This window comes from Podarcis vaucheri (assembly GCF_965113315.1).
Source record: "Podarcis vaucheri genome assembly, chromosome: 17".
Lineage (NCBI taxonomy): Eukaryota > Metazoa > Chordata > Lepidosauria > Squamata > Lacertidae > Podarcis > Podarcis vaucheri.
The window spans coordinates 10,075,297-10,095,195 of NC_138755.1; the positions used below are offsets into that span (position 1 = coordinate 10,075,297).

Sequence of the window (19,899 nt, forward strand, 5' to 3'; positions counted from 1 at the left end):
GCGGCAGCAGGAGGCCCCATTAGCTAAAGTGATGCTTCAGGTTAAGAACAGTTTCAGGTTAACTACGGACCTCCGGTATGAATTAAGTACTTAACCTGAGGTACCACTGTATAATGAATTGAAATGATAGATAATGAATGGGAAAGGATGTTTAAAATAGCGTAAGTAGCAATTACAAGGAACGGGCTTAAGAAATAAGGTAAACTGCTTAGTTCCCAAGCAATCGTCTCCATTTGCTTTCATTGGCCTCTGATCTCTTACGTAGACAATCTCCCTCAGGCATTTCTCTATTTATTTTGTTACATACTGTACTAAATTGCCTTTCCACCAAGAAACTCAAGGCGGCAGACATAGTCCTTCCCCTGCTCCTCCCCATTTTATCATCACGGCAACCCTGTGGGGTAGTTTGGGCTGGGAAGTGAGTGACAGGCCCAAGGTCACCCAGGAAGCTTCCCTGGGGCTGAGCAGATTTGAACCCTGGTCTCTCTCTCCCAGGTCCTAGTCCAGGGGTCTGCAACCCGCAGCTCCGGAGCCACATGTGGCTCTTTTACACCTTTGCCGCGGCTCTGGGGCGGATACTAGCGAGGGGAGGAGGCGCATTGTGCGCCCCGACACTCCTCACTGTGGCGGGCGCTATACTGGCTGTGACGTCGCATGGGGGCGGTGCGTGCATAGGCGCCGACTCCATGGGGCCTGAGGGGGCTCGAGCCCCCTCAAAAAAAATTGGGGGGGGCTCAGCCCCCCAATAATCTCGGGCGCCCTTCCAGCAGAGCGCCGCCGCCGTCCCCCGCCTCCTCCCCACCTGCTCCCTCGCCAGCCAGCCAGCCAGCTGCGCGCCCTAGTCGGAGAGCCCCGGCTGTCCCCCGCGAGATTAGGGAATCCCCGGGGGCGGGGGCTCCTGCCTCGCAGCACCACTGCCACTGCCAAGGCACTGCCGGGGGGAATTTCCTTCCTCCTGGCGGTTTCAGCGGTTTAGGGCCGGAGCGGAGGGGGCTCGCCCTCTTTTCTCCGGCTAGCCCCACGTTTCCCGCATATCAGCTGTTCCGGAGCTGATTAATAGGCGCAGCACGCTCTCCCCTATTCGCTCACGAGGAGGCGGCGCCACTTTATTTGCATATTCATGAGCTTATTTATTATTCATGAGCTTTCCCGGCCCCCCCCCCAATATTTTTTATAAGTCCGCGTCCCTGGGTGCGTGCGTTAGTCACGCACTGTCCCGACGTCACCTTCCCGCCCGCCTGCTACATTGTAAGGGGCACGTACGCTGGTCACTGCATTGAAAGGGGGCATGTACGCTGGTCACTGTTTTGAAGGGGAGTGAAGAACACACACACACACACACACACAAAGATAACTTGTTAATTTAACGTTTATTTCTATGAGGAGGAGTAATTCTGAGGGGTCAAACAAAGAAATAATAAAAAAGTGACAAAAAAGTTATTTTTATAATGACGAGTTTTGCGGCTCCCAGGTTTTTTTTCTTCGGAAACAGGTCCAAGTGGCTCTTTTTGTCTTAAAGGTTGCAGACCCCTGTCCTAGTCCAACACTACACTGACTTACCACACTGGCTGTTGTGGGGAATTTTATTATATATGCAGAGATTTATCAACTGTCAGAACATGCTGACAAAGTGGGCCCTTCTCCATGGAAGCTTGTGTCATTAAAATGTGCTTCTATTTCAAGGTGAAAGTTTAAGAAGTAGATGAGCAAGCCCCTTCGCATGCCAATTGCGCCCCCAGGCTCTCCCAAGCACCCCTGCTGCCTCAGCCCACGGGGCATAGGTGCTAACTCCCTGGGGACTTGGGTGCCTGAACACCCACAAAATTCCCAATGAAGGGGCTAAAGGTAAAGTGACCCCTGACCATTAGGTCCAGTCATGGCTGACTCTGGGGTTCCGGTGCTCATCTCGCTTTATTGACTGGGTCATGTGGCCAGCATGACTAAGCCGCTTCTGGCGAACCAGAGCAGCGCACGGAAACGCCGTTTACCTTCCCGCCGGAGTGGTACCTATTTATCTACTTGCACTTTGACGTGCTTTTGAATTGCTAGGTTGGCAGGAGATGAAGGGGCTAGGCACCCACAAATTTTGATGCAAGGGCCATGCACGCTGCATGGCACCCACGGCCCTGGGCACCCACGGTCGCAGGGCCAAGTTGGTACGCTTGCCATGGGGGAATGAAGGCACCGATGCCCGGCCATATAAGCAGCTCAGCTATCGCTGCTCACTTCTTCTAATGGCACCTGACTCACTGGGGTGGTGGGGAGGGAGATCACGTGCCCTGCATGACCCCTCCCTGCCTCTCTCCTTGGCATGGGCATAGCCGGGGGGGGGGCAAAGAGGGGCAGCTGCCCCCCACCAAGTAAAACAACAGAAATACTTAACTGACCAATCACAGTGGTTCTGCCCCCCCACAAAGTCCTGACAATCCCCCCAACAAAAATCCTGGTGAAACCCCTACTCCCTGGGTGTCCTCACGGTGCCTTTGCATCCTGGGAGCTGGTGGACACTGTGGAGTGGATCCCATTAACAGTGCACCCCTTTTTGAAGCATGAAATTTAGACCAGGAATACACATGCGAAATAGATTTACACATGCCATGTTTAATCATCATCATTTTTAATTTGTATACCGTCTTTCTAGCTTACAATACTGAAGGCGGTTTACAAGCTGAAGAAGCAAAAAATGTACGTCTTATAACAATCTAATGCAATACAAAAATGTAATAATAAAACATAACTTTAAAATGGGCAACCTACATCAAAAAAGTAACATTCAACAATCATTAGAATAGTATAAAATAATATCAACATATAAAAGTTAAACAGAAATCCACTCAACAGTTACAATAAATAATATCTAAACCATAATCAATAAAACAATGGCAAGCCACAGTATACAAAACAATACAATACAATAGCTGGAGGACTGAAGCAGGGGTACTATTCCTAACAAAAACACATTTCAAAAGCTTTCATTCTTCCTAAGAGCTAATGATAGCAAAACACTGGAGACAGGTAAACTGTAATTTAAGGGAAGAGTGGTGCGGACACCACTTTGAGTGGTTGCCTTAATTGCAGGGTCAGCAAAGCAAGGCCTTGGGCGGCTGGATCCACAGAGACAACAGATCTGGGCTGTAAGGAATTTATCGCCCACTGCTTGCAGTTACTGCTACAACCATAGAGACATCCACACAGTCTGTGGCACATTCAATGGAGGCTAGATCCACCTCCTCTTTGGAAGCGCCTCCCCCCCCCCCACACACACCATTGCCCTTTTGGCCAAGAGGAGGTCTACTGGTCTTTTCCCACCCTTATTCCCAATGTAACAACAACAACAACAACAACAACAACAACAACAACAACAACAACAACAACAACAACAATATATTATTTATACCCCACCCATCTGGGCTGCTTCCAACAAAACACTAAAATACAATAACCTATTAAACATTAAAAGCTTCCCTAAACAGGGCTGCCTTCAGGTGTCTTCTAAAAGTTTGGTAGTTATTTTTCTCTTTGACATCTGGTGGAAGGGCATTCCACAGGGCGGGTGCCACTACCGAGAAGGCCCTCTGCCTGGTTCCCTGTAACTTCACTTCTCACAGCAAGGGAACCGCCAGAAGGTGTCTGGGCAGAACAATGGAGGTGGAGACGCTCCTTCAGGTATACTGGACCGAGGCCGAGTATAACTGTACTGCCCTTTATTCCTGGTGTAGATCTTCAGTCACCCCTTCTTCCCTGGTGGTGGTGGTAGGGCCAATCTCAGGTGCCAAAATGCATTGGGCCAGCCCTGCCTCAATGGCCAAAATAACTTAACAAATGAGATAATGAGCCCAGCTTTGGCTGGGGAGGGTGGAATATAAATTAAAAATATTATTATTATTATTATTATTATTATTATTATTATTATTAGAAAGGAAAGGTCCATTTTTTTAAAAATACCCTTTTCCGGAGAAGTGTTTTCTATCATACAAAGTTGGATTTTGGGGTGTCAGCTTGTATCCCCAGTTTGAGTTATCCATTTCTCAGTCGAGGGTTATAAAACTTACATACACTCCATAATGTTGTGAAAGAGACCAGCTGGCTTGGAGAACTTGGAACATACCTTGGGAAGGAAGGAACACACTTGAAGGAATTGGTGACAAAATTTGCAAAGGGAAATGCCTGAAATCAGAACTTTTCAGAGACTTTACATTTTAACACTAACATTCGCAAGATTGTTCGAAATGTTTGCGCACGATTTTTTTTTTGTAGTATTTGAGAAAAGTAGTCAAAGATTGTTGCATTACTTGCGATTGCAATTTAAAGTAAGTAGAAAGCTGTCCAGTTTCGTGATTGTCATCTTTCCCCCCTAAGTTAGCCATTTTTAGGGGGTGAAGTTTGTGTGCGTGCAAATAGTTAGTCTGGACTAGGGCGCAGTCACAAAATTAAAAGACGCCTGCTTCTTGGGAGAAAAGCAATGACAAACCTAGACAGCATCTTAAAAAGCAGAGACATCACCTTGCCAAAAAAGGCCCATATAGTTAAAGCTATGGTTTTCCCAGTAGTGATGTATGGAAGTGAGAGCTGGACCATAAAGAAGGCTGATCGCTGAAGAATTGATGCTTTTGAATTATGGTGCTGGAGGAGACTCTTGAGAGTCCCGTGGACTGCAAGAAGATCCAACCTATCCAGTCTTAAGGAAATCAGCCCTGAATGCTCACTGGAAGGACAGATCGTGAAGCTGAGGCTCCAATACTTTGGCCACCTCATGAGAAGAGAAGACTCCCTGGAAAAGACCCTGATGTTGGGAAAGATGGAGGGCACAAGGAGAAGGGGATGGCAGAGGACGAGATGGTTGGACAGTGTTCTCGAAGCTACCAGCATGAGTTTGACCAAACTGCGGGAGGCAGTGGAAGACAGGAGTGCCTGGCGTGCTCTGGTCCAGGGGGCCACGAAGAGTCAGACACGACTAAACGACTAAACAACAGGATACCTGATTTTAGCCATTTTGGGGGGGAGAAGTTCGTGTGCGTGCAAATAGTTAGCCTGGACTGGGGCGCAAAATAGCGTGGAACCAGCACTGGGAACGTCTTCCCCCCATCGCTAACCCGGCATCAGCTGCTGGCTTCCCGCCTTGCATGCACTTTGCAGGAAAGGCGCAGCGGTATCTTGCCGCCACTGAATTGGGACCCCTTCGGATTCGGCGCGCGGGGTAGCATCGCCGACCGCGCAGGTCCTAAGGAACCCCAGATTTCGCCGCTCGCTCGCCTCTGATGCGCCGCGAACCAGCCGCTTCGTTCAGGGAGGAGCTTGAGGGCGAGGCCCCGCCCTCTCCCCACTGATTGGGCAGCTTGCGAAGCCTACGTCACGCGGAGAGGTTTCAAGATGGCGCTGCCCGGTAAGGGAGGTCAGTTGTGGGTGAGGGGCTACTGGGTAGGGGGGTGGCTCCGGGGAAGGAGAAAGCAGGAAGCTCCGAATAATTGACAGCTGTGGCGGTTATCCCCATAAATTATTTCCTACCATGTCATTACCGGGTTGTTGGGGTTCGTTTTTTTAAAGTAATGTGTGAATGTCAAACACGTGTTTGTGATCACGTGTGTTGCAGCGGCTTCGAATCCCCCTCGTATGTGGCAGCCCTCCCGCAGAATCTGACCTCAACTGTCAATAGCCCGGTTTTTAAAATGAGAATAGTGGTCGATTGCCTTGCACAAGTGAAGACCAGCCTTTCTCAATCTTGGGGGTCCTCTAAATGGTTTTGGACTTCCATCTCCCATCGCCCCCAGATAGCAGGATAGTCAGGGATGGTGGGAGCTGTCATCCGACGACATGTGGGGAACCCAAAATTGTAGGAGGCTGAGTTTAGACTGACCTGTAAATGGAAGGGTAATGATAACGGTAGGAGCTATTTAACTGTATTTCAATATGCCTGCGGTTGCTTTCTCATATTATCTAACTTGGCCTGTGAATGCCCTGTGGCTCCTCTCAGGATCTAAGGGGAGGTAGGAAGGTAAATAAATAAATGTTTGCCCCAGTTAGCTTTGGATGTGTATAGTACACTAATGAATTCCAGCTGTCTTCTAGCAAGAAGAAAAACAATCTCTCAAATGACCTGTTGATGGCATTTTGCCATTGTACGGTGGAGAGTGTATTAACTTATGGTCTGTGTGTGTGGTTTGGGAGCTGCATGGCCAGGGGAAAAACAACGCTGTCCAGGGTTGTAAAGACTGCAGAGAGAATAATTGGGTGCACTCTTCCCACCTTGGATCAAATCTGTGCTTCCAGATGCCATAAGAAAGCTGCAGAGATAGTGCGCACTCAATAATCTCTTTCAGTTTCTGCCTTCTGGAAGAAGGTACAGGGTTATAAAGACTAGGACTAGCCGCCTGAGAAACAGTTTCTACCCAAATGCAATTCTGGCTTTAAACTCAGTATAAGGAGTCTCTATAGGAGCATATTGGGACGTAGGTGGTGCTGTGAGTTAAACCACAGAGACTAGGACTTGCCGATCAGAAGGTTGGCAGTTCGAATCCCCGCGATGGGGTGAGCTCCTGTTGCTCGGTCCCTGCTCCTGCCAACCTAGCAGTTTGAAAGCACGTCAAAGTGCAAGTAAATAAATAGGTACCACTCTGGCAGGAAGGTAAACGGCGTTTCTGTGTGCTGCTCTGGTTCGCCAGAAACGGCTTAGTCATGCTGGCCACATGACCCGGAAGCTGTTCGCCGGCTCCCTCGGCCAATAAAGCGAGATGAGCGCCACAACCCCAGAGTCGGCCACGACTGGACCTAATGGTCAGGGGCCCCTTTACCTTATAGGAGAATATTGTATTTTAAAATGGGGTTTCAGAGTTTTTAGGGGTTTTTGAATGTCTTGTGTAGATTTTCAATTTCATTGTTCTGTATGGGACAATGACAATAAAGATATCGTATCATATCGCAAGGTGCCTAATGTATCAAGCTACCTACACTTGTTTACACTTGACATGTTTAAAGGTGTGCATATCAGATGGGAAAGTTTTGTACATGTTGGGGGCTGGCATGTTGTCATAACAGAATGTAGTCTAGCTCTGTAACTGTGGTAAATGAGAGTAAAAGAAAGTTCTGGGCACCACAGTTCAAGAAGGACACTGACAAACTGGAACGTGTCCAGAGGAGGGCAACCAAAATGGTCAAAGGCCTGGAAACGATGCCTTATGAGGAACGGCTAAGGGAGCTGGGCATGTTTAGCCTGGAGAAGAGGAGGTTAAGGGGTGATATGATAGCCATGTTCAAATATATAAAAGGATGTCACATAGAGGAGGGAGAAAGGTTGTTTTCTGCTGCTCCAGAGAAGCGGACACAGAGCAATGGATCCAAACTACAAGAAAGAAGATTCCACCTAAACATTAGGAAGAACCTCCTGACAGTAAGAGCTGTTCGACAGTGGAATTTGCTGCCAAGGAGTGTGGTGGAGTCTCCTACTTTGGAGGTCTTTAAGCAGAGGCTTGACAACCAGATGTCAGGAGTGCTCTGATGGTGTTTCCTGCTTTGCAGGGGGTTGGACTCAATGGCCCTTGTGGTCTCTTCCAACTCTATGATTCTATATCCCAGTAACTTTCTTATCCTATGATCTCTGACACTGAGCAGATTTCTGTCCTTCCCAAACTCTGTGTTTCAGGTGTAGCTGATGGAAGTGAGCTGTAGCCTTTTGCCAGAAGCAGCATTTTGCTGTATTTTGCTGCCCAGTTCGGGAAAGACAGGCTGCCACCATGAACTGCTTGTGGACATTACTGCTGGCCCAGAAGCTCTCTGCTGGAAGGGGCGCTCTGCTGATGAAGGCTGCTTCTAAGAGAGATCTCCAACAGCTTCTGAGAAGTGACTGTCTCCAGGTAAAAGTGTATCTAAGCAGTTCTCTTTTGCCTTCTTGAAGGTATACTTCAGATTCACAGAGATCTGTGCCTGTTCCTAGGTTCTGGGTTAAATTGTTTGGGGTCTGATGCCTGTCATTCTGTGAAGTTTCCCGACTCATAATTCTTTGGACTTATCCACACTTCTCTTTTGTCCTCGCTTTCTAGACACAGGTCTGCACTTTTAAGCTCGGTTTCTGAGTGCTCTTTTTTCTGCCCTGGAGGTTTCCCCACTAAAACCCGCTCTTTAAAACTGAAGCACAACAAACAGCAATGCAGGTTTACTTTGGATTGCTGTTTGCTCTGATTCAGTGGTAAAGAGTGGGTTTTCACAGGGAGAAAAAAAGAGCAAAACAAAAACAAAAAAATCCCCAAACAAAGCACTCAGACATTGACACTTTAAAGTGTGAATCGTGCCTGGAAAGCAGGGTGGATAAAAATAAATGATTTTTAAAAATAAATAAATAAATGAGATTTATTTATTTATTTATTTATTTAAATTTGATTTTAAAAATAAAATGCTTTTGGAGGGAAAATCTTTCTAGAGATAATTTTCTATTTAAGTTACATTATAGTCCAAAGGCAATTCATCAGGAAATAAGGATTTTAAAAAAGTTTTTCATGGGTGCTAAAATCTTAAGGTTTTTTTAAAAAATCATTTAACCACATCAGTTAACAAACATGGATACATATGCTATAATGTTACTGTTTTAGTTAAATAAATGGTTTAAATTATTATTAAGGAAATGATTATTTTTCTCCTTCCAATAAAATACAGCTGAAAAGTTGTCCAAATATAAACAGTTAATAAACCTCACAATAATTTCATAATTATCTGTCAATGTCTTTCTAATTGTATAACCAAATCAGTAATTTTTGCTGTAACTGTAAAAACTACTCTGAAAATTTATTATTCCAAAAATGAAACCTTCATCATATTATGATTATACCAGCAAGAATGAGTCTTCCTGTTAAAAAAGAAGATTTCCATCAAATCTTACTGACTAGTGATTTAAATCGTGATTTAAAACGATTTGGTTTAAATCAAATCCACCCTGCATGGAGGAAAGGTAAGTGTGGCTAAGCCCTTTGTTTGTTTCTCTTTCTTAGAACTGCAGGTTGGGTACAGTGAGGAGCATCCAGATAAGCACAGCACTTGGCACTACCACCCCTTCGAAGGGCGATGGAGACAATGACAAAGAATCGACCCAACGAGCCTTGATGACCGTTGAAGATATCTTTGAGAGCACCACTGAAACTGCAAAGACGAAAGCCACTTTTCAGGAAGCTGTGGACATCTTCTGCAAGCGGGACATTCGCCACAGGGGTCACGTGGAATTCATCTATGCAGCGCTGAAGAAGATGCCAGAGTACGGGGTGGAGAAGGACATCAATGTCTACAACAAAATCTTGGATGTCTTCCCCAAGGAAGTATTTGTGCCTCGCAATTTCATTCAGAGGATGTTCAATCACTACCCTCGACAACAGGAGTGTGGTGTCCAGGTGCTTGAGCAGATGGAGACCTATGGTAGGCATGCAAGAGCGTCAGTAGTTTCCAAGGGGTGTGTTAATAATAATGTTGTTGTTGTTTCGTCGTTTAGTCGTGTCCGACTCTTCGTGACCCCATGGACCAGAGCATGCCAGGCACTCCTGTCTTCCACTGCCTCCTGCAGTTTGGTCAAACTCATGCTGGTAGCTTTGAGAACACTGTCCAACCATCTGGTCCTCTGTCGTCCCCTTCTCCTTGTGCCCTCCATCTTTCCCAACATCAGGGTCTTTTCCAGGGAGTCTTCTCTTCTCATGAGGTGACCAAAGTACTGGAGCCTCAGCTTCAGGACCTGTCCTTCCACTAAGAACTCAGGGCTGATTTCCTTCAGAATGGATAGGTTTGCTCTTCTTGCAGTCCATGGGCCTCTCAAGAGTCTCCTCCAGCACCATAATTCAAAAGCATCAATTCTTCGGCAATCAGCCTTCTTTATGGACTAGCTCTCACTTCCATACATCACTACTGGGAAAGCCATAGCTTTAACTATACGGACTAATAATAATAATAATAGTAATAATAATAATAATATTTATTATTTATACCCCACCCATCTGACTGAGTTTCCCCAGCCACTCTGGGCGGCTCCCAATCGAGTGCTAAAAACAATACAGCATTAAATATTAAAAACTTCCCTAAACAGGCCTGCCTTCAGATGTCTTTTCAAGATAGAATAGCTGTTTGTTCTGTGATCAGCGTTTGAGACTCCTAGGAGTTAGCTGAAGAACTCAGCAATAGTTTTGTGTTGCAGGAATCTCAAATATTGTCAACACATTGTGGGAAGGGAGCTATTAGTGAAGGGATATACATTTTAAGTTATGTATACATTCTGTATTTATGATGAATAATTATGTACATCTCAAAGCTACCTTTTACTAGTCCTATAAAAGAAACAGTTATCTCCTCATCTAGTTTCTTCTTGTTACTCCTGACAATTATCTGGTTAGCAAATCAGTATTATTTTTGGTAGTACTTGGATTTTATTTATTTCTGTTTGATACTCTGAATGACCTTGAGGGCTAAATAGTGGGGAAATGGGATACAAAGGGTGGAAAAGTCAGGGATGTAGATTAACAGTGGCAATTAGAGATCACACTAGACAAGAGTTTCAAAAAGCATGGGGGAAATGCAGAGACTACTTCACAAAACAGTTCCCTAAAATACATACCTGGACTTGTTTCAATTAATGTCTGCAGGAGACTTTGTGGATATTTAAGTTATAATTAGAAAAATCTTAATAATTATTCATAAAGGAAACAGTTTATAAGAAGTAAATAAGGAGGCCAGATACAGGATAAAGGAAGTCTTTTATTTGGTTGTTTGTATTGTTGTATGTTATGCTCACTGTATGTTATGTTCACGTTTAATGAGGGTGGATTTGTGTATTTGGGTGAGTGGGGGGTTTGTGTTATGTTGTAAATAAAATTCCAAAAAAATTAAAAAGAAAAAAGTCAGGGATGGTGAGGACATATAAGTCCTTTAAATGATGAAAGCATGACCTTTCCATCAGCCTAGAGAGCCAGTGTGGTGTAGTGGTTAAGAGCGGTAGTCTCATAATCTGGGGAACCGGGTTCAATTCCCCACTCCTCCACATGCAGCTGCTGGGTGACCTTGGGCCAGTCACACTTCTCTGAAGTCTCTCAGCCCCACTCACCTCACAGAGTGTTTGTTGTGGGGGAGGAAGGGAAATGAGAATGTTAGCCGCTTTGAGACTCCTTAAAGGGAGTGAAAGGCAGGATATCAAATCCAAACTCCTCTTCTTCTTCTAGAGTGATCATAAATATTTTCAAAATGCCGCGTAGGTTTTCTAAATAATCAGCAGAGCCTGCTGAACTAGTGTCAAACACTGCCACCCGAACAAACATAGCTGGAGAACTTGGCAGAGAGATTTTCCTTCACTTGAAGGAGTCCCATCTTTTTACTTTGGAGGGATTGTGGACAACATAGTGTGATGGTATGGGAACCACCCATGGCCCAGTGAGTCTACTCTCAGTAGATGCTCACAGAACATAACACAATAAAAACAGCGCTCATAAAGATAAAATATACAATTGGAGCAGATTGCAGCAATAGTTCATGAGTTAAAATTGAGATATATACATACATACAGATTTGGGCTACCATAAAAAATTGACCCTGAGGCACCCCAAAGGGCGACTTCAGCATTTTCCTAGCAAGCTATTTTATTCCAGAGGATTATCTGTGCCTACAAATCTGGGCGCAGAATCTGGCTACCAGCCAGGTCGTCTTATGATCTTTGCCTAAGAGGAGAGAATTAAGTTTAGACTTGTCTGAAAGATCGGCGAGCCTCTTCAGCAATGGTGTCTCTAAGAATCTCTAAGAATCTCAACATAAAAAGGCCATCTAAAAAAACATATGTTCGAGGCTTCCTATTTCCCCTAATGGGCAGGCGCAAAGTCTCCATAGCCCAGTGTAATTCTTTATACTGTTAATGTGTGGAACTGGAACATTATGGGGCGAGAGTGGTGGGAAAGTGGCGCTTGTGTCTCATAGTGAGCTCTGAAGGACCAAGCAGTATAGAGCATGTGCCCTTAAGTTGCAGCTTCACCAATTAAAATGGTCCCCCGCTGAATCGCTAAGTTCAGCCTTCAGTCTGGGGTCCAGACACTTGGAGTCATATTTAGTGGGTGGGGAAAGGAGATCCTGCCACACTCACCACAGTCTTGTCATTCCTCTTGCTCTGAAGGTATCATGCCGAACAAGGAGACAAAGCTTCTGCTTCTCCGGATCTTTGGAGACAAGAGCCACCCGGTGAGGAAATACCAGAGGATCATGTACTGGTTTCCTAAATTCAAGCACATCAACCCTCACCCAGTTCCAGATCCTCTGCCAAAGGACCCTGTAGACCTGGCAAGGCTGGGCCTGCAGAGAATTGCAGCTGACTTGGATGGCAAGGTTACTGTATATCAGGTAGGTTGAGGCACTCTGAGATCCTGGCAGTGCAAGAGACCCAAGGCTCTGCAGCCTGAAATGATGATAGCACTGCGAGGGAAGAACGGAAAGCTGTATCAGCTCATCTCATTCCAGCACTGGGGCCTTTGGATCAGGTGTCCCTAAAATTGTTTGCCAGTGCTTCCGAATTCTGTAATAGGAAAACAAAGAATCTTGCGAGTAGGGATCTTGGCGTTTTGTAATAACTACATCCCCATCTCTTTCTGTGTAGCTGGATTCCTTAAACTTGGGCAGACCTTTGGCATTTGTGGTCTACCAGGCTAATAGTGCAGGTACAGCCCTTTGGGCACTAAATTTGAAAAAAAAAACATTGAGGAAGCATTTGCAAAAAGTATCTTGGCGAAGAAGTCTATGTCTTGTTCCTCCCTCCCGGAAAAAAAAAATGCTGTGTGTTTGCATCACATTGAAACCAGTGAGACTTGAACACGTTATTTCAAAAGGGTTGGTTAGGCTTTCTCTAGTTGACACCTTTTATTTGAAGCACGTTCCTCTTAATGTTTTGCACAGATTCCCAAAGGAGTTGTGTGAGAATGTTTGTGGTTTTGTTTTTTTAAAAAAAGTTTCTTGTCAGTCTGCTTACAAAGGGGTAAGGAAAGCCATGCAGCCAGTATTCCTCTTCCCCTGGTTTCTTAGTAAGAAATAAACCTGCTCCATTCAATGAGTGTCAGGAAACTGAAGTCTTAGGCACTGATTTTTTTAAAAAAATGTTAAATTTAATTATATATCTCTGTATTTTATTCTGTGAACCACCCTGGGATCTCTTGATGTATATAAATTAAATTAATATTTTATTTTATTTTTAAACACATTGGATGACTTGTGTTTTTAGGTTTTCCTGTTTCGTACTGACTTTGAAGCCTCACTATAGTGTATGCTTAACCCACTCTTCTGATATTTCCACATCCCTAACCACAAAATACCTGGCTGTATTTCTGCTGGATAGGCGGTGGAATTCCCACCCTCCTCTTCACTGCAGAATTAGAAGTTTTAAAAATGTCTCTGTTAATTTAGAACTCGTAAACTTGGGGTTTGGCTGTTAAACACTTAATTTGTTAGAGCAGTGAGGGCAGACTGTTTGTATAATTCCTGGTTTGGGGAGGGTTCTTGGCTGGGGAAGGAAATGGCCAATTAATAATAAAGCTATCTTAATGTTTTCAGCTGCCTCATTCGGAGATTTTGGACTCTGGAAAAACAATTGACCACCCGCATATTGTAGGTACTTAACCCCTTTGCATTATTCCTTTATGTTGAGTGGATAATCGCTGTGTTCTGGAGCTGAAGGGAGCATGGAAGCTATAAAGGAGGCAGAAATGGATGCACTCATAGGGCTATGGTATGCTTCGGTTGAACAGGGTTGTGAAGAGCAGGTGTTTCTGGTGTGAATTATGCTACCTTAATATTTAACTCAGAATTGAACAAAGGGTGGACCAGCCAAAGTGTTGCCCGTTGTCTTCATATAGACCCTCACTTGACTGCTTGGGACTGTGTGATATCCTTTTATGCACTGAGTGACTTCTGTATCTTGAAGGGCATGAAATTCCAAAGCTTGGGAGGGTAATAAATCAACTTTAGAATCATCATCGTTTATTTCATTTCTATATCACTTTATAGTTTTTTAAAAAATTTCAGAGCAGTTTGCAACCTACATTAAAACATCAAATAAAAAAATCCAGAATAAAACATTACTGAAGAAAGTCAAGTGCACATTCAAAGCAACATAATTTAACAGGAGACTAAAATATTATCTTAAAGATTTCAAAATAAAACATTATAAAAGAGGTCAACTACATAATGCACATTTAATGCTGCAAAGTTAACAATAAATTTTATCTTAAACATTTCAAAAGAAAACATTATCAAAAGAAATCAAATATAAAATGCACATTTAAAACAGCATAATTAGCAAGAGAATAAAGTATTACAGTGGTACCTTGGGTTAAGTACTTACCGTATTTTTCGCTCTATAACACGCACCCGACCATAACACGCACGTAGTTTTTAGAGGAGGAAAATCCGTAGGCATGCCACCCGTAGGCATTCCCTCCATAACACGCACAGATATTTCCCCTTACTTTTTAGGAGGAAAAAAGTGAGTGTTATGGTGCAAAAAATACGGTAATTAGTTCCGGAGGTCTGTACTTAACCTGAAACTGTTCTTAACCTGAAGCACCACTTTAGCTAATGGGGCCTCCTGCTGCTGGAGCACGATTTTTGTTCTCATCCTGAAGCAAAGTTCTTAACCTGAAGCACTATTTCTGGGTTAACGGAGTCTGTAACCTGAAGTGTATGTAACCTGAAGCGTATGTAACCCGAGGTACCACTGTATAAGCATAGAACATAGCTGCTGCTGTTGTTGCCATTCCTGCCCATGGAGGTCCATGGTTGATGGTGTCTGTGGAAGCTCAGGCTCAATGATCTGAGAGACAGTCAAAAGGGTCTCTGGCCTCTTCAGCAACCTCAGCTTTTGTAGTTGGAGTCAGGGCCACATCCTCCCAGACCAGGTGAAAAAAGGCCAGCAAGGCAGGGAGCAGGCATTCCAAGTCTCACAGCCAAGATGATCATCATAGAATATTATCGTCATTTACATGCATCCCATGTCTCCACTTCTTACTGCTATGACATCAGACAACTTAACGCTTGGGGAAATCCTTCTAAGTTTTCTAGCTATCTCAGCGACTTCTCTTCTCCCTCTGAACTAGGAACAAAAACCCAAGTGAATACAACATTTTGTGTGATGGCAAAAGTGCTGTCTGTTTTTTAAATTAGTTTTTATTGGGGTTTTTTGTGTTACAAAGCAAACAGATAAACAGGGACCAGTGCCTCTGTTGTCTCCACTTTCAATTCGTAGCTTTTTTCGCAGTTCGTTTACGTTTGGTGTGAGACATTTTTGTCATAGACAGTTGTGGGGGGGAGAGAGATGGGGGTATTGTGCTTTCATTCTATTGCAAATGTGCTGTGTTAAGGAGGGAAAAAAGTAAGTTTACAAAATTTCTTCAAACTACAATACTTGGCCTACCAGAATACTTTAGTAACAGTAAGCACAGTAAAGAACCCCAAAGGGAGGGATGGCCCCAGCATTTGGTTAATGGTGGAAATAGTTTTAAGAGTCCTGGTTCTATAAATCCCACCCTTTGACCTGTAGGAGTCCTGCCTAAGTTCCTTGGCTTCTGCTTCCATCTCCCTGCTTTCCATTCTTCATCAGAAACAAAACCACAAAAAAGCCATTCGGCGACTCTCTGCTATTGTTTAGTTCATAACAGATGTGCATATCAGATCCACCTTTCCCTCCAGTGAAACCATGTCCTTTTCAAGCATTATTTTTTATATGACTGTGATACCTAACCATTGGTTTATAACCTTTTCCTTTATCTATACTTTTCCCCTTTTAGGAATTCAGAGCCCTGACCAGCAGTCGCTCCTGGCTCACCACAATACAGACAGGCCAGTTTTTGTTGAAGGCCCCTTCCGCTTGTGGCTGAAGGAGACATGTGTTTATTACTATGTGCTCAGGGCAGAGCTGTTGCCTCGAGAAGAAAGGGTAAATGGCCTGTCCTTTCTCCCAACTCCCCTTTGAAGGCCTGTTGGAGGACCTGTAAGATCACTATGCTGAAGTGCTTCAGCAGAAAAGGAACTTGCCTTGGGAAAACTGAGAATTGGGATAGTATTGTTTGTATTTTATTTCTCGGGGAGAGATGGTGATATGTCTGTGGGTTGGGGAGGTTGGTGATTCAGGGCATTTAAAATTGATAATATATTCCCAGTGCTTTAGACTTTCTGCAGCTTAGAAAGGATTTAAGAAATGGTTGTAATCTCACGTGAGGCATCTTTAAAGGAAATTGGGTATTGGGTGCTTTTTGCTGAATTTAAGGAACCAGACAAGATAGTCAGTGGGACTTTTCAGAAATTGAACACATTAAACAAATACTGTATTATTAAGTCTAGTCCTGTTTAATCAGCCATCTCTACATTTGTGTTCACTGCATGGTAGAATGTGCATTGAATATGCACTGAAGCAAGCACAGCCAAAGTGTTAGTGCATATGGCAGCAGGAAGGAACAGAAAGCTGGACGTTCAGATAAATCTTGGCTGTGTGGGGAAAGGAGGGTTTCCACTTGCAGGAGCAGAAGAGGAACAAGGAGCCTGACTTTGCAAACTTAGTTTAACAAGGGAAAGTCTTGTGATCTAGAGAAAGCAAATGGGGAGTTGCTGTTTGCTTAATGCAGGAAGATTCCCTCCCCTCCTAATACAGAATACCGAGAGAGCATATTTGAGGAGTTAGACAAGCTTCAGCAAGGACAGTTCAAGCTCTGCCATTCGGTAAGGTTTGGGCTGGGCAAGTTGACCATTGGAAGTGAATGAGAAAGAAACACATCACTCTTAACTGTGCTGTAGTATTCTCAGAAGCATCCTGTGCATAGATATGGTATGCACAAGTAGGCCTGATCCTGCTCTTCTAGGGAATATGTCTTGTTGGGGTGTGGGTGCTAATTCGAAATGCCGGGATGAGTGTTCTTTGCAGCTAGGTCATTTTGTTGGCTGTGAAAGTAATACAGTCTCTCTCCCCCTGCTTCTTTTCACAAAAGGAAGAAGTGATTGACCCAGAAAGGAATTTCTACTACCCTATGCACCTGGATATTGATCTGGAACGGGATCTTTGGGATGATTACGAATTTGACATAGATGAAGGTAGTTGCCGTTCCTGTCGTTTTTGTGGGTATTATTTTTTATCATTAATGTGGTAGAAGCGCTCCAGGGTAAGAGGAGACAATCTGGGCCATTCCATAAGAATTTGCCCTGCTGGATCAGACCAGAAGTGACTTAATGAGATGCTTACTGGAAGCCTGCAAGCGGGGCTCCTACTTGTGAGTCCTTGCAACTGGTATTCAGTGTCTCACTACCTGCAACACCATCACAGCTAGCCGTGCTTTGCACAAATTTGTCTAATGGGCACCTTTAGCTTATGTTGCTGACATTTTCTTTTTCCCCCAAATTTTTAAATTGATTTTCAAAATTTCAAAACAGACAAACAGACATACATACATCCTGTTTAAACCTTGGTAACATTATTAAGTAACTTCCTCAAATCCCCTTGGTTGAATTTCATTTTATATCATTATAACAGTTTTCCAAAATCTATTTTCTAAAAAAATTAACTTGATCACTTAACATCTTTCATTCTTTCTAATTTAACTTTAAACATCTTAAATCTTATCCTTACATATTTGAATCCTAAGCCTATCTATTATTTGCAAGCTTTTCAAATTAAGTTATCTTAACATATTTAGCTAAATAGTCTTTAAATTTCATCCATTCTTCCTGATACTCCTCCTCCTTCTGGCCGTGGACTCTTCCAGTTAGGTCAGCCAGCTCCGAAAAGTCCATTGTCTTCATCTGCCAATCTTCCATATGTTGCCAACATTTTCTGAGATTATCTTGGAACATGTTGTGGATTGGGAGGTGGTGGACTTGAAAACAGGAGCTATTGCTAGCCGTGCAAATTCCACCCTTTTGTATTCTGTTGAAGTTGCTCAACTGCTCATCTTATGTTGGCTCTGATGAAAACATGGGGTCAAATTCTGCACAGACTCCCATGCACGTGGCACTGCCGGAGTCTACAATCTTGTTACAGTCTTTGATTGGGCAGGGCTATAATTAATTTGGCAGTCAGCGACCAGCAAGTAGTCTATACAGTGGTACCTCGGGTGAAGTACTTAATTCGTTCCAGAGGTCCGTTCTTAACCTGAAACTGTTCTTAACCTGAAGCACCACTTTAACTAATGGGGCCCCCTGCTGCTGCTGTGCTGCCAGAGCAAGATTTCTGTTCTTATCCTGAAGCAAAGTTCTTAACCTGAAGCACTGTTTCTGGGTTAGCGGAGTCTGTAACCTGAAGCGTACGTAACCTGAAGCGTATGTAACCCAAGGTACCACTGTATTAGGAATAAGAAAACTGCCAAAGAAATGTGGGACAGTCTTGCAGCAGTATATATTAGAAAAGAGTTGGCATCTGCATTGACGTTTTTCAAGCAGCTGTACCAGATGGATTTTGCAGTCTGGTGGCGACCTGGCCGCACACTTGAGACATCTGGAGGCGATACGTGGCGAATTAATTTGAAGGGTAGGTGCTCAGATAGGAAAGTAACTAAGCCATTTGGGCTGGATAAAGAACAGAGCTAGGGATGTTTGGAGTCTCACGTCTGGTTGTTGAGCAGGGCTTCTCGTTCTACACAATGTATGCAAGATCACTGCTCAGATTCTTTGCTTTCACTTCTTATTTCTTTTCCTGTTTCAAAATAATGACGCTCTTCTTTGTGCTTTCCCCGCAGTTGAAGAGGGCCCTGTATTTGCCATGTGTATGGCAGGGGCAGGAGACCAGGCCACCTTGGCAAAGTGGATTGTGGGTCTTCAGAAAACAAACCCAGTTTTGCGTCAGACGCCGGTTGTGTTCCGTCTCACCCCTGGGCCCCGGGAGCTACAGTCAGGCACCAACTTGGATGACGATAGTGAAGAGGAGATGGCGGAAGCTCAACGCCTCAACAGAGATCTTTGAGCACATGTTTTTGTTTTCAACAGAGGTCTTTAATTTATTGAGTATAACTTCATGCTTGTGCTTTAAATCCCAGGATGCTAGTGCAATCATTCCTACAAATGATCGGAGGAATTTTGGGTTCAGTCTTGATTGCTTGGTGGATTGAGGGCACCTGTTCTTCAACAAAGCACCTCTCCTCTCAACTACAACACTTAACATTGAACACCTGTGGACAGAGTCGACACCTTTGCTATAACAGCAGCAGAGGAATGTTGCATCTCCTTTTGGAAACGTTTTTCCCCAGATAAACTTTCAGATCAAGAGTTGATACCTTTAAAAATCACTGTTGTTCTTTCAATTGTCTGAGAGGCTGCAGTGAACTTCCCTGTGTTCCCTTCTGTGGCGTTTCCTTTTTAGAAATCCACTTTCCTTGAGTTCTTCCTGATGGTTTCATAACAGCGTTTTCAGTGACAGAGCCTCCATTCTTTGACTACAATTCTTCACTTCCTTATCACTGCAGCCCTGGCAGTTAGATGAGCTGAGCTTTTCTTCTTCTCATTGACCTGATACTGGAATTGGAAGGTTTGGTACTCTATGAGTATTGGTCAGTGGTAAGGATTAAAAGTCTGTGGGTTGTTTTTCCTGATGTGATTCTGCTTTTGTACCTCCCTCCCAGCACCACTGTCTTTGTGTAATATATGCTAGCATTAAAAAAGAAAGTCAAATGTCACGTGTGTGTAGAATTTAATTTAAAGCTTTAATAGAGGCTGGTTATGTTTCTTTTATTTTATTATTTCCTAGCACCTCGTGTACACGCGGTCGTGCGTGAGTGGAATGTGTGTAAATGCTTGTACAGTTGTACCTTGGAAGTTGAACAGAATCCGTTCCGGAAGTCCGTTTGACTTCCAAAACGTTTGGAAACCAAAGCACAGCTTCTGATTGGCTGCAGGAAGCCGGACGTCCAGCTTCTGAAAATCGTTCGAAACCCGAAA

At 44.0% G+C, this 19,899-nt stretch overlaps 1 protein-coding gene and 1 long non-coding RNA gene across 4 annotated transcripts in view; one reads left to right on the forward strand and one right to left on the reverse strand.

Moving 5' to 3' along the window:
* The window catches only part of LOC309522167, a 233,678-nt gene that overhangs the window by 195,728 nt on the left and 18,051 nt on the right, over positions 1-19,899 (reverse strand). The gene's annotated exons all lie outside the window — the stretch shown is intronic.
* On the forward strand, positions 5,324-19,637 carry ECSIT (ECSIT signaling integrator). 3 transcript variants are annotated; one of them, XM_082205031.1, is made up of 8 exons: positions 5,324-5,392; positions 7,637-7,847; positions 8,976-9,393; positions 12,116-12,339; positions 13,540-13,597; positions 15,771-15,919; positions 16,965-17,067; positions 18,705-19,637. In XM_082205031.1, the coding sequence occupies exons 2-8, from the start codon at positions 7,728-7,730 to the stop codon at positions 18,926-18,928; spliced, it is 1,296 nt and encodes a 431-aa protein (XP_082061157.1). In that variant the 5' UTR covers positions 5,324-5,392; positions 7,637-7,727; the 3' UTR covers positions 18,929-19,637. The 3 variants fall into 3 exon arrangements, with proteins under 3 accessions (XP_082061157.1, XP_082061158.1, XP_082061156.1); XM_082205032.1 differs by having other exon boundaries at positions 5,356-5,383; XM_082205030.1 differs by having other exon boundaries at positions 5,378-5,396; positions 7,603-7,847.

Excerpts from the sequence above, each read along its gene's own strand:
- ECSIT (XM_082205031.1), top strand. The coding sequence starts at position 7,728 with ATGAACTGCTTGTGGACATTACTGCTGGCCCAGAAGCTCTCTGCTGGA. Across the intron at positions 12,340-13,539 it reads GCAAGGTTACTGTATATCAG|CTGCCTCATTCGGAGATTTT; the intron begins GTAGGTTGAGGC and ends TAATGTTTTCAG. Across the intron at positions 13,598-15,770 it reads TGACCACCCGCATATTGTAG|GAATTCAGAGCCCTGACCAG; the intron begins GTACTTAACCCC and ends TTCCCCTTTTAG.